The following is a 12,608-nucleotide window of genomic DNA, read 5'->3' on the forward strand; positions in this document are numbered from 1 at the left end:
CTCCAGCCCCTCCCCCAGCCAGCTGTTGGGTTGTCACCCTCTGTGGCTCCCAGCACCTCTTGGTCTGTAGACAGAGGTGAGTGATGTTAGACCAGTCACAGTGGATGGGAGCAAATAGTTGTGGGTGGCTGTGTGACAGGAGACACACACAGGCATGGCAGTGCTGTGTCCCTACAGTGCATGTGCCCATGTCTTTAAACAGGAGAGTGCTTCCAGGCCAAGGTGGGGGTTGTCTGTGAAGGAGACAGTTGTGTGTTCTTGAGTGTTTCAAGGAAGATGTGCATGTGAGACTCACCCAGAGGCTTTTCTTCCAGAGCTCTTTGACATCTGTCTTGCCCGGGCCAAGGAGCGGTGGCGGTCTCTCAGCTCGGGAGGCTCAGACGTGGAGAGTGAAGGTACAGACCATTCTGAAGCCTGAGCGATGCGCGGTCAATCACAGATGCCTCTCCCATTACAAAACAGAGCTGGCTTGACTGCAGTAGGCTTCATGTGGATGTGTGTTCAGCTCTAGGGGAAAGGGGGCTTTTAAAGCAAAAATGGAAGGTAAATAACTGTAAGAAATAGTGCCCCAGTTCCTGAGAGGTGTTTTCACCCCACCATAGGAGGGCTGCTCACAGTGCACCGTTTCCCTGGAGGCTGCTCATCGGACTTCAGGCTGTGCCCAGATCACCTGAGCGTTAGCTTAGCATGGAGCTTGGGTCAGCTTCCCGAGAGCAGGAGCTCTGCACTCAGGCTGAACTGTGCCTTTATAAGTGTTCACAGCACACCAGAGTAACCACTTTGTTGGCTAAGAAGCATGTTTTTAAGTGGCCTTTAAAACTATTGTCTGTGTGGCAATTGAATTCAAAAAAGAATAAAACAAATTATTCATGAAAAGTTGTGAGAATGGGCTGGGGATGTGGCTCAAGCGGTAGCGCGCTCGCCTGGCATGCGTGCGGCCCGGGTTCGATCCTCAGCACCACATACCAACAAAGATGTTGTGTCTGCCGAGAACTAAAAAATAAATATTAAAAATTCTCCCTCTCTCTCTCTCTCTCTCTCTCTCTCTCTCTCTCTCTCTCGCTCTCCTCTCTCACTCTCTCTTTAAAAAAAAAAAAAAGTTGTGAGAATATTACACAAGTGTCTTACACGTGAGTGTATGCTATAGTAGCTCCCTCAATTCTCTGCATTTAAATTTTTTAATTTTAACTTGTTTTTTAAATATACTTGCCATGTAATGTTTTAAAGTGTATGCATGCATGGATTCACTCAGTTTAGCTGATTACCATGCCTCTGGTGATCTTAGGGTTCCAGGCAGGAATAGTTTCCATCACAGTCAAGCTCTTCAAGACAGTATTGAGGGTTGGGATTAAATGGCTCAGTGATAGATTGCTTGTCTAGCATGTATGAGGCCCTGGGTTCAATCCCCAGCACAGCAAAAAAACAAACAAAAGACAGTATGGAATCAATTATGTCACCTTGTTGATAGTAGCTTTCTGGAACTTATTCACCCCATCTAACCAAAATTTTGTATCCTTTGGCTGGTATCTCCTCAGTACCCCCTGGCCTCTGGCAGTCACCATTCTTTCCTCTGCTTCTATGATGTTTAACTGTGATGTTTAACTAATTCATAGAAGCAGAGGACAGAATGACAGCATTTACTTTATTTCTTTATTAGCATCATGTCTCCCTGTCCTTCAACAGGTTTATCCTTATTGTTGAAAATGGCAGGATTTCCCTTTCTTTTTCTGGCTGAATAGTATTTTTTTTTGAACCAGGGATTGAATCCAGGGCCACTTAACCAGTGAGCCACATCCTCAGCCCTATTTTATATTTTATTTAGAGACAGGGTCTTACTGAATTGCTTTAGTTTTGATAAGTTGCTAAGGCTGGCTTTGAACTCATGATCCTCCTGCCTCAGCCTCGTGAGCCACTGGGATTAGAAGCATGCATCACCGCGCCTGGCAACACATTTTCTTAATCTCTTCTTCCACCAGTGGACAGACAGTAGGCTGTTTCCACTCCTTGGCTGTTGTGAACAGTGCTGCAGTGAGAACCGAGTGCAGGTGGTCTTTGACTGATCTCATCTCCTTTGGAGATAAATACCTTGTAGTAGGATGGCTGGATTCTATGTAGTTTCATTTTTAATTTTTGAGGCCACATCTATACCAATGATGTTTGAGATCAGCTAATGACTTTTGCTGTGGTTTCTGTGCCTGGAGGTCTTTGTGTTGGATTCTGCTACTTGTCCTATTTCCCCCTGGTAGTTGTAATTTAGTCAAATTAGATGTTGATTTCAGGTTCTAGAAAATAATCTGATACTGCTGTGGCCTTGGTTGGGGCCATGGGTGTTCTGTTCCCTAAATCGAAGAACTCCACACCTACCCCACCTCCTGAGGTGGGCTTCCCAGAGCTTCCTCTCAGGGCCTGCTTGCAGGACTGCAGCACCTCATATCACCCCAACCTCTAAGGAGTGCAATGACTCTGGATCTTTTGACAGATGCTGGGTTTTCAGCCGCTGACAAAGAGGCCAGTCTGGAGCTTATTAAACTGGACATTTCTAGAACGTTTCCTAATCTCTGCATTTTCCAGCAAGTAAGTCATAGTGATTTGTTGCAAGTGTGTTTTGTCTAAAATTCATAAATGCCAAGCTGCATGAATTTGTAATCAAGTTTGAAAGTTAGGGGTTTTGGGGGGTAGGGTGGGTACTTCTGTTAAAACATTTAGACATTTTAAATAAATGTAACTGATCAATTCCAACAAATATGACTACATCAGCACTTGTGTTTTAATGGCGAGACCTTCCTCATGATATGAATGCGTCACAGCCTCTGGATGGCACAGAAGGGCCACAGGCGGTTGTCAGTGCTTTCCTTAAGAGTGCACATACGAGCCTGTGCTCAGCAGGTTGCCGACGTGTGACCCGAGAGTCCAGTGCAGCCATCTGGGGACAGGAGGACAAAGGGAGATGCCTTTGTCCTTGGTGGCACCCTGGGAGCCTTGGTGTAGCCTGGCAGGGGGCTGAGCAGAGGTGTGGGGCATCTGAGCAGGTGGGCCAGGAGGATGGGACCCCCTCTGGAACAGAAGCCAGCTGCTGGAGACAGGATAGAGACAGGCTGTTCTCTCTGGATGGCAGTGGGAGCAGAGTGGTACTTCTTGTGGGTGTGGATTTTGGAGTCCTCTGAGAGGAGTTCTTTGGAGACCCTCTAATCTGTGTATCGGCAGACATCCCTCTGTGGTCCCTGGGACCTCTCCCTCACCACTGCAGTCTCTTCTCCATGCTGACTGCCTTTGCTCACCTCAGGTTCGTCCCTCCTCTCCTCCCACACCTCCTTCCATCCATCTCCCTGCCTTCAGAGCAGCCTTGGATGCTCTAGTCTGACTCCCTTGTGCTCAGGTTCCTGGCACAGTGCCTTATACATAGCTTACCAGTAAATGATGGTGGAATGAGACAGAATAGATTAGATAAGTGGCTGCAGAATGAGGGCCTGGCAGGAGTGTTGCTGGATCCAGGTCCTTTAAAGGCATAGGGGAGGCACTTCTGCTGGAGATGTCCCAGAGGACAGGAGAGCATCCCGGCAGAAGCAGGTGTAGGATGGGAGCTCAGGACAGCCAGGCATTCAGGAAACGCCCAATTCCCTGTAGGAGAGAGAGCTTGATAAAGAATGTAGAGGACACGTGTCAGTTCTTTCTAGCCTCCTAGCAGTAGCTACTTTGTTCTGAGCTGGGAACCACATGTGGATGGTGGGCTGGAACTAAGAAGGACTGCTTCAGAGCTTGAACAGAGAGTGCCATGGCCGAGCTCTGGGATACTAGTCTGTGGCTGAGAAGGACAGGCAGACAGACCCAGGTGCCCAGGCACTGGGTACCAGCCAGTGTGGGTGCAGCACTGAGGACTGCTGGTGGTTGAGTAGGTTGGAAGGGAGGACTGAGGAGGTGTTGGCCTCCAGGGGCAGCATGTGGTTGCCATGTCAGAGTGACCCTTCAAAGCAGGGGTCTCAAGAGCCTGAGTGTGGAGGGTCCTCAGACATGGACATGGCTGCCCAGAGTTTGCTGTCTCCCACCTGTCACCTTCCTGGTGCCTTGTAGGGTACTCTTACTCTCTTGCTTCCTCCCGATTCTGAATCCAGCCAGGAACACTCCCATATGGGTCTTAGAAATCTTTGCAGAGGGTCTCTCCTCTCTAGAGAAGGAGAGAATATACAAAGCTACCCAGAGGCCTGGTCTTGGTGTCACGTTGGTGGAACCTGTGAGCGCCCCAGGGTGGCAGGCCTTAACTGGGCCCTGTCTCCATTCCTTCTCCTCCCACCTGACAGTTCTTCTCCTTGCTCTTCTCTACAGCTGTTAGTTCCCTGAGGCCTCGAGCACCCCAGGCTTTGCAGCTCTCCTTAGCTCTCATGAATCGGCCCAGGCTTTTCTTACTCTGGGAGGGCTTTATCCTGCTTGAGTCCCAAGGGCTCCCTGCCACACACCAGGGTTCTCACACCTCATCCTTCCTTGCATGAAGGCCAAGAAGTATTGCTTTGTAGAAAGTATTTCAAAGCAGATTTGGGCTTGCATTCCATTGCCTTCTGGCTAGCTTGTGGCCTTGGGGCAAACTGTCCCCTCTAAGCCTCCTCTTGTTCATCTGTAACCTGGGGATGCTCACAGCTACCTAACCAGGCTATTGAAAGTACTTGGCACATAACAGGTACTCCATCAGTGCTCAGTTATTATTTACTATCTTTGACTCCTGCCACCAGCTGAAGAGCCGTTTTCTCCTCAGGCAGCCTAGAAGAGGTGTGGTAGGCCCACTAGGCTAGAGGCCTTGTCTTCCTGATCTTTCCCTGCAGTGTAGGATCAGAGGGAGCTTAGTAACCTTTCTGACTAGTAGAGATAAAAGGAAGGGAGGATCCTGGGAGGACTGTCCTGAGGAGAGGGGAGCAAGAAGAACTCAGATGACAGTTGGGGCAGTGTTTCCTAAAACGGTTCCTAAAGCCTTCCTTGCTGTTGGCAAACTCAGGTTCTGGGATTCACATGTTTGTCTACACATGGTGCCACAGAGCCCTCAGAGCCTGCAAAGGCCCTACAGCAGCCCAGGCCCAGCTTCTCAATTCCCTGGCCCCAGGGCCCAGGGCAGCTCCCTGGGCATACCACCAGGGACTTGACTTCAGAAATGCTGAGCTGGAGAATCCCTGGGTAGCTCTCTGGAGGTGGAGGGTAGACCAGGAAGAAGGGCAGTGGGAGCTGTGGGGTCCCTTTTGAGGGGTTGGGGCAGGTGGTAGAGAGGTTGCCTCTTCTCTCTGGGTTGCTTTGTGCAAGCAAGTCTCCCTCAGCCTGTGGGTCCCAAGGTTCTCGATCTCATGAATAGTTAATGGTTAATAACAAAGGGCAGTGGGGGAACAGATGTCCAAAAGCAAGTTAAGGGCCTTTAGAAGAAGGAGCTGCCACTTGCTGGCACTGGAGCAAGAAGGCAGGAATCATAAGGGTGAACAGTGCTTTCCCTTAAGAACATGCAGCTTTCACAATACTTTTCTCCTTCAGCCTGAGACAGACAGACAAAGCCTCCCCATAGTCACTCTTGGTTTTGTGGTGGCCTTGATTCTGTACCTCCCCCAGGCCTGGATGCCATCTTTTGACTCTGTGGTTGTTATTTTTCCTTCTCTCATTCTTCTCATTTGCAAGTGTCTCTTACTTTACTTAGCCTCTTGATGGGTCAGCATGTGATGGGAGGTGCCCAAGGTCACCTGTGGATTGACTTCTGTCACATGCCAGGAGTGTTGCTACTCTTGTGTCAGCCACCAGCACACGGTAGCCACCAGCACATGGTCTGGAGGGGTTTGCATTGGGCCCAGCCAGTCCCTTCATGGTGTCTTCTTGCACACCAGCAGTAGTGTGAGGCGGCTCAGGGCTTTCTTCTTGCTCCATCAGGGGGAAAAAAAGGGCTACCACTAATGTTTTTAGAAGCAGTTAAAGGAGCAAATGGAAATCTTGAAGTGAATGGATAGCTGGGAGAGTGACTGAAATAAAGTGGCAGCTGCCAACACCTAAGGCTAGAGCCTTTCCCCAGACCTGTTATTCAGAAAGATGCAAAAGATGCAAGGCGAATGTCATTTGGGGGCAGGGAGGCAGGAAGGACCCTCAGGATGAGGGCATCTAGGGATGGGATGCTGCAGAGTCACCGTCTGCATGGCCAGGAGCAGGGCTGCCTGAAGAGCTTCCTGCCCACTCAGGTTGACTTTGAAGGGAATGTGGCATTCAGCAGGAGTAAAGACATTTTACTAGGCGCTCACTCCTGACCCATCAGCCTTTTCAGAGCAGCTTCATGGTTGAGCGGCACACCTCCTTGTTAACTGCGAGTTGGTATTTAGTCTGTTAAACTGCATACTGCATGTAGAGCTGCAGCCTGATGCTTGGCATCTCCTCCTCTGTAAGTAGCAAGTGACTGGTGGTGGCAGCAGTAGCATCCAGCGCTGTTCTGAGCACTAACAGTACTTATGCATGTGATGTTTTTGGTTGTTGATCCTTCTAGGGTGGCCCGTATCATGACATGTTGCACAGTATTTTGGGCGCTTATACTTGTTACCGACCGGATGTGGGCTATGTAAGTGAAGTTTTTCAGTACTTTATAATGTTACAATCTATAAAGAAAGTTGAGATTTTATCCAAAATGCCTCAGCTGCCGATGCCAGGTTGAATGCCTTTGTCTTTTATTGAGGAAGATGAAAGGTCTCCTGGCAATGAATTGACTCCATCCCACATAAAGAAATTGAGCTGACTCGGCTGCTGGGGGGCGTTAATCACACTTGAACTGGGTGTGATTTCCATTTTCTGCATGTGATTTTTTTTTCCTAACATTAATTCAATAAAGCCTCAAGTGGTAACCATTTTTGAAAAGTGTGCTGCCAGCATTTCTGCAGCTTAGCACGCGTGTGTGCATGGTCTTTTGTTAAACATGCTAAATCAGATGTGCCTGTCTGTAGCCCCAGGACAGGGCCCTTACTGAGAACAGTGTTTCAGATGCAAAGGCCTAATGGGGATTGGCTATGGTTTTCCATTTGGAGGGGTGGGGTGCCATTGAAGAGTGGAATAGGTGTCCTTTGGGCTGAGTGGTAGCACTGAGAGGACTGGTCAGAGTGGATGGGGCCAGCAGTTCAGCTTCGGGTGAGCAGTAGTGGGTGGGTGGCTACACGGATCCTTGTGCTGTGAGGACAAGCTGCTGTGAGTTGACACACTTTCTCTCCCTCCCCAGGTTCAGGGCATGTCCTTCATAGCAGCAGTGTTGATCTTGAACCTCGACACTGCAGATGCCTTTATTGCTTTTTCTAATCTCTTGAATAAACCCTGTCAGATGGCGTTTTTCCGAGTGGACCATGGCCTTGTGAGTATGCTCTGTGTACGTGCCCTGGGTGCTGTGTCTTTATGGAGTTGCCCATAAAGCACTCTGAATTTTCAGGGGGGAAAAAGAATGCATTTTTCCTCCACAAAGAGATATTGGTAACAAGGAACACTATGGAGTGGGAGAATACCTGGGCATGTTTGAGATAAGCATAGAAACAGGAGTTCACTGGCCATGTGTAAGAGTGGATTAGTGCATTCTGTCTTTAAATGAGGGAGGAGGGTGGCTCCAGTGCAAACATATGTACTTGGTGTGTTAGGAAAACCTATGGCAGTGTCCACCGTGGGTCTGTTCCATACAGTATCTTAGAATTGACCTTAGCTACCAATCACAGTCACGTGGGGCCTCTGGAATGTGCTCCTACATGGGAGAAAGGAGGCATGTTTAAGAGCATGCCCGTTTATTGTAAAATGAAGCAGCAGTTTGTTCAGCATGCTGCTACAGATGGTTTTCACCACACTGAACAAATGGAAGGAGTTGACAGTGGTTGCCTGATGGCCCTAACACACTTAGCAACTGAGTCCTCTGCTTGGTACAGGTGAGGGAAGAGGCTCAGGAGGGCAGAGTGACTTGTTCAAGACACATCTGGTATGTGAAAGAGCTGAGGTTTGAATCCATTCTGGTTCCTGAGCCTTTGCTCCTTATGTAACCTGGAAGAAGACTTAGCAGTTCGTGAATCCCTCAGCGTTTAATCTAGCCTCGTCTCAATGCACAGAGGGATCACTAGTGCTCCAGCACCTGGTGATCTACTACTTGAGATCAGCTGGGGAGGGCTTCTTCCTTGGTAGCTTAAGGACTTATGGGTACTCCTCAGAAAACGTGCTAAATTGGTGGCTGCTGGGAAATATGAACTAGTAGGGTCCTCTTGGAAGACAACTGGTGCTGTTCCCAGCATTAGCATGCAGTTCGCTAGTAAGAGTCAGTTTTAGGAAAGTTACAAATGTGGACAGAACATTATGCATAGAGATGGTCATCATGTAGATTTGTAATTGTGAATATGGAAACTGTTTAAAGTGGGGCTCAGCAAATGCAGTAGTGGATTCACATCTGGGGCTCACCCAGTGCAGCAGTGATAATCTGTCATGTGAGGGAGTGCTGAAGGAACCTCACTAATTTTTTCAAGAGTCTGTAAAATTGAACATATGATATAATTGCAACCGTATTTGATCGACAGTCACAGGACATGAGCTCAGCTATAGTGTTTGTGATAGGTAGCCAGAGTTCAGTGGAATGCATGTATTGTCTAAGTTTTCTGCAGTGAGCATTTACAGGTATTGCTTTCTTAATCGATCAGGTGAGAACTTTTCAAGAAATATAATCGTCAGAGATTGAAAAAATCTTTAGGACAGATTCTTACTCTTGAGACAACTCATCAGTGCTAACACATACTGCCTTGATGTTGCTCCTGAAATTTATTCCTAGGAAATATTCCTGATGTAAATTGAATTTTACCCTTATAATAAAACAATCCCTCTCAAATTTCTGCTAACTTTGAAGACTCCAGCTTTTTCTTTGTAAATATGTAATAAAAACTATTATTAGTTTAGCTTGTATTTTTGAGGGAAAATTCTAGAATGGGAATATTGAGTGGGACCATCCTTTATGGCAGGGTTCTCACAGGTGGTGCTGCTGTCCTTTGGACTGACCTTTCTTAGATGGTCTAGGAAAGGAATGAGCCTGTAAAACTCAGCCTTCACCCTGGGACAGGCATGGATTCGAGTCCCAGCTCTACCATATATTAATAATAATGCTCTTCTACCCCTCTTAGGCATATCCTGTAACTGCTCTTGGGTTCAGTAGCTAGTGATGCTATTGTGAGATTAGAGATAGTGCTTATCATAATTTGCCTGAATAGCACCTACAGTTAGTTACCATTCAAAACATGTAGCAGTTTTATAAGATAATCATTAGATTCTAAAGGTGTAAACATATTGACTCTTTTTCATAGGTTGAAAACTTGTGCTGATAATTAGTTTATTAGTATATTTCACATTGTCTCCCTAGATGTTGACTTATTTCGCTGCATTTGAGGTATTCTTTGAAGAAAATTTGCCGAAATTATTTGCTCATTTCAAGAAAAACAACTTAACTCCAGACATCTACCTAATAGATTGGTAAGACTGTTTTCTGTGGTTTTCCGTGTTTTCTCGTCCCCTGCCGGCTTTCCACTGTCCTCATGGTGAGCTTCTTCCAGGGCTTATCTGAATTCCCGTGCCCTGCTTTCTGGCTTCCTCTCTGCCCTGCCCAGGATGTGCCAGCTATCCTCCAGAGCCTTGCTCTGCTAATCATGTCTCTGCACTGTGGGCTTCCTTTTACTACCTGGCCCTTCTAGATTCCTCCAGAGAAAGATGGTATCTTGGACCTGTTTGTTTTCAAAGTGCTGTTTGTCCATCTATAAACAGATGAGATGTCTGTAGGTGGCAGGTATGTGTCAGGCCCTCTGCCAAGTGCCTGGGGTGGTGAAGAGCAGGATGCAGTGCCCACTTGCAAGGAGCTGCTGCTGCTGTGGAGAGGCCTGGGTCATGGCACTATCCAGCAGTGGTGGGTGCTGTCTGCAGAGGGAGGCAGGAGGTGCTGGACCTGGCCTAGGGGTCAGAGTCCACTGAGGAAAGGCATGGGGGGGAGCAATGTGGAGTCCCAGAGAAGCAGCAGTGGGTGGGTGGGGTTGGGCTTACATCAAGAGGCCAAGGATGGGCAAAGAGAATTTGGGAGCCAGGTTGTGGCAAGTCTCAGAGGCCATACTAAGGGATTGGGCAGGATTTGGAGGTCACAGGGGCTCTTGAAGGCCTGTGTTGGGTCACAAGTGAGTTTTGAGTGACTTGCGAAGCAGGAGTTCCTGGGGAAGAGAGACCAGCAAAGGGCAGTGGAAGTGGTAAGGAGCAGGGAGTTGGTGGGTTCCAGGAACATGCTGGTCTCGATGTCAGACAATTGGTGGCCTCATGGTCCAAGCCTAAGCATCAGAGCTGAGATCAGAAATGGAGGCAGATCTAGGTTAGGACTCAGGAATTCTGAGGTATCTGTGGACTGTCTAAATAGAGGCCTCCTGAGATCCACAGTGAGAAGTTCAGAGTTTGCTGGAGCCATACCCAAGGCACAGCTGTGTACAGAAGGGAACGGGGTTGCTGAGAAAAGGGTGTGACCGTCACCCCAGAGAGTATGCCAGGTTGAGGGTCAGGTGAGAGGACCAGGCACCTGAGTGAAGGAAGGGAGTGTACCTCAGGATCCAGCAACCCTGCAGTGACCCCAGGGTCTTTCATACTGCCTGTGGCCTTGTGATGGCCATGAAGCCCCTCCATGCCCTGTGCCCTGCTTGGCCCATGTGAAACCCACAGGATGAACCTTTCAGGGCATTTCAAGACAACACTCCCAAATTGGGAAGGGGCTCTGCAGAAGAGAAAAAGTGCCATAATGAAGAAAGGGTGTCTGGCTTGACCCCCACTTCTGCCCCCTGTTGTGATTAGGCTTTTTATATTGAAACAGGGTCTGGCTAAGTTTCCCAGAACTTATAGTCCTTCTGCCTCAGTCTTCCAGGTAGCTGGGAGTGCAGGTATGTACTATCACACTCTGCTAGGAAATACATTTTATATGGTGACCCTGTGTGCAGTCTTGTGTGCAAAAACTTAATGTGTATGTGCCAAGAACAAGAGTTCCATGAAGGTACCTAACCCTAATGTGGGGAGTGTTCTGAAGCCCTCTGTTCTCTTATTGATTACCCGCCCTCACTGACTTCACAGTCCACTGGTGGCTGGGTGGGACATGCCCAGAGGACAGCTCTGCCTCTTCTGTCCCAGCCCATGGGTGGCTATAATTCTGGGTGTCCACCTGAAAAGAAAGCTCCAAGGGTTTCCAGAGCTGAGGGTTTTATTCTGTGATGTGTTTGCTGCTCACTGCACCTCCATGAGGCCCCTGCAGGGCCGGCTTATTTTTGATGAAATCTGCACCATCTGCGTTTGCAGTGCCAGTGCTGGGCACACAGGACGTCCTCAGTAAAAACTGTTTAAGTTGAACTTGGCACAGGACACATACATTTCATGGGTTTTTTCTTTCTTTCTTTCTTTCTTTCTTTCTTTCTTTCTTTCTTTCTTTCTTTCTTTCTTTCTTTCTTTTCTTTCTTTCTTTCTTTTTTTTTTTTGTACTGGGGATTGAACCCAGGGGTACTTTACTACTGAGCCACATCCCAGTCCTTTTTATTTTTTAGTTGAAACAGAGCATTGCTAAGTTTCTGAGGCTGACCTCAAACTTATAATCCCCTTGCCTCAGTCCCCAAGCTGCTGAAAGTATAAGCGTGTGCCACCATGCCTGGCTCTTGGCTTCTTTAGTCAAGCTGTGTCTGTACCTGGAAGCTGTGTCTCCACCTTACAGAAGAGGTGGGTCCATAGTGATCAAGGTTGTCTGTTGGGTGCTGACAGTTAGGTGAAAGCTCCATCAGAATCAGATGAGCAGTGAGGAAGAAGCAAAGGTCAAGAACAGACCTTGCTCAGGCCTGGCCTTGAAGCTCCTGTTTGGGAATCGCACACTGAAGGTACCCTGTTTCTGAGCACAGAGGAGGTCCCTGAGGCCCATTCTCCCTGTGTCTCCCCTGTAGTACGTGGTCCAGGTTAGTCTGACTCAGATCCTTGCTCTCCATCACGCTTCCTTCCTCTGAAGCTGTGTCTGCACCTGGAAGCCCTGGGCCTGTCTTGGGTTGCATGTGCCATGTGGTTGGCACTGTGCACGTGCCTGTGGTGTGACCACCCAGGGCTAGAGCAACCAACTGCTTAGGCGAAAGAGCCCTTTTCTTCTCTCCATGGCAAAGCCTGAGGGCACTGTGCAGTGTGGCCTCAAGTGTCCTGGGTGTGCTCTGCAGTGCTCAGATGAGAATGCTGCAATTCAGGTAGGAGAAGTGCCCTTCTCTGCTGTCTGTCCCCAGAGCCTGCTTCCCTCCCTCCCACCACCAGCCATACTGAGCTGTTAGCCTTGTGGGTTACTTCTGTGTTCCCAGAGCCTGGACCCAGGTCAGCTCATGTCCTGGGCACAGGCACACCTGTTCTTCCTAGGCCTTCCTTTGGATAGGCGGGTGGGACATGGCTGGAGGAGGTGGGTCACCAGGGGCATGTGCTGGAAGGGAGCATCCTCCCTGCTCCTCTTTCCTCTCTCTGTTTCCTGCTGCCATTAGCAGGGTGGTGCTTCTCCACTGTACACTTCTGCTGTGATGTTCTGCCTCTGTTTGGGCCCAGGGCAATGAATTTGGCCCCAGGGCAGGGAACTTGGC

At 48.6% G+C, this 12,608-nt stretch overlaps 1 protein-coding gene across 4 annotated transcripts in view; it reads left to right on the top strand.

The window, feature by feature from the left end:
- Positions 1 to 12,608, top strand: part of Tbc1d14 (TBC1 domain family member 14) — a 103,645-nt gene that overhangs the window by 77,638 nt on the left and 13,399 nt on the right. For 2 of the 4 annotated variants that reach the window (XM_077803230.1, XM_026395339.2), the window contains exons 8-12: positions 315 to 395; positions 2,480 to 2,574; positions 6,491 to 6,562; positions 7,211 to 7,339; positions 9,362 to 9,471. In XM_077803230.1, coding sequence (XP_077659356.1) covers positions 315 to 395; positions 2,480 to 2,574; positions 6,491 to 6,562; positions 7,211 to 7,339; positions 9,362 to 9,471 — 487 coding nt within the window. The remainder of the gene's footprint in view (positions 1 to 314; positions 396 to 2,479; positions 2,575 to 6,490; positions 6,563 to 7,210; positions 7,340 to 9,361; positions 9,472 to 12,608) is intronic. The other 2 variants (XM_077803232.1, XM_077803231.1) reach the window with 2 other exon arrangements.

This window comes from Urocitellus parryii, chromosome 10 (assembly GCF_045843805.1).
Source record: "Urocitellus parryii isolate mUroPar1 chromosome 10, mUroPar1.hap1, whole genome shotgun sequence".
Classification (NCBI taxonomy): Eukaryota; Metazoa; Chordata; class Mammalia; order Rodentia; family Sciuridae; genus Urocitellus; species Urocitellus parryii.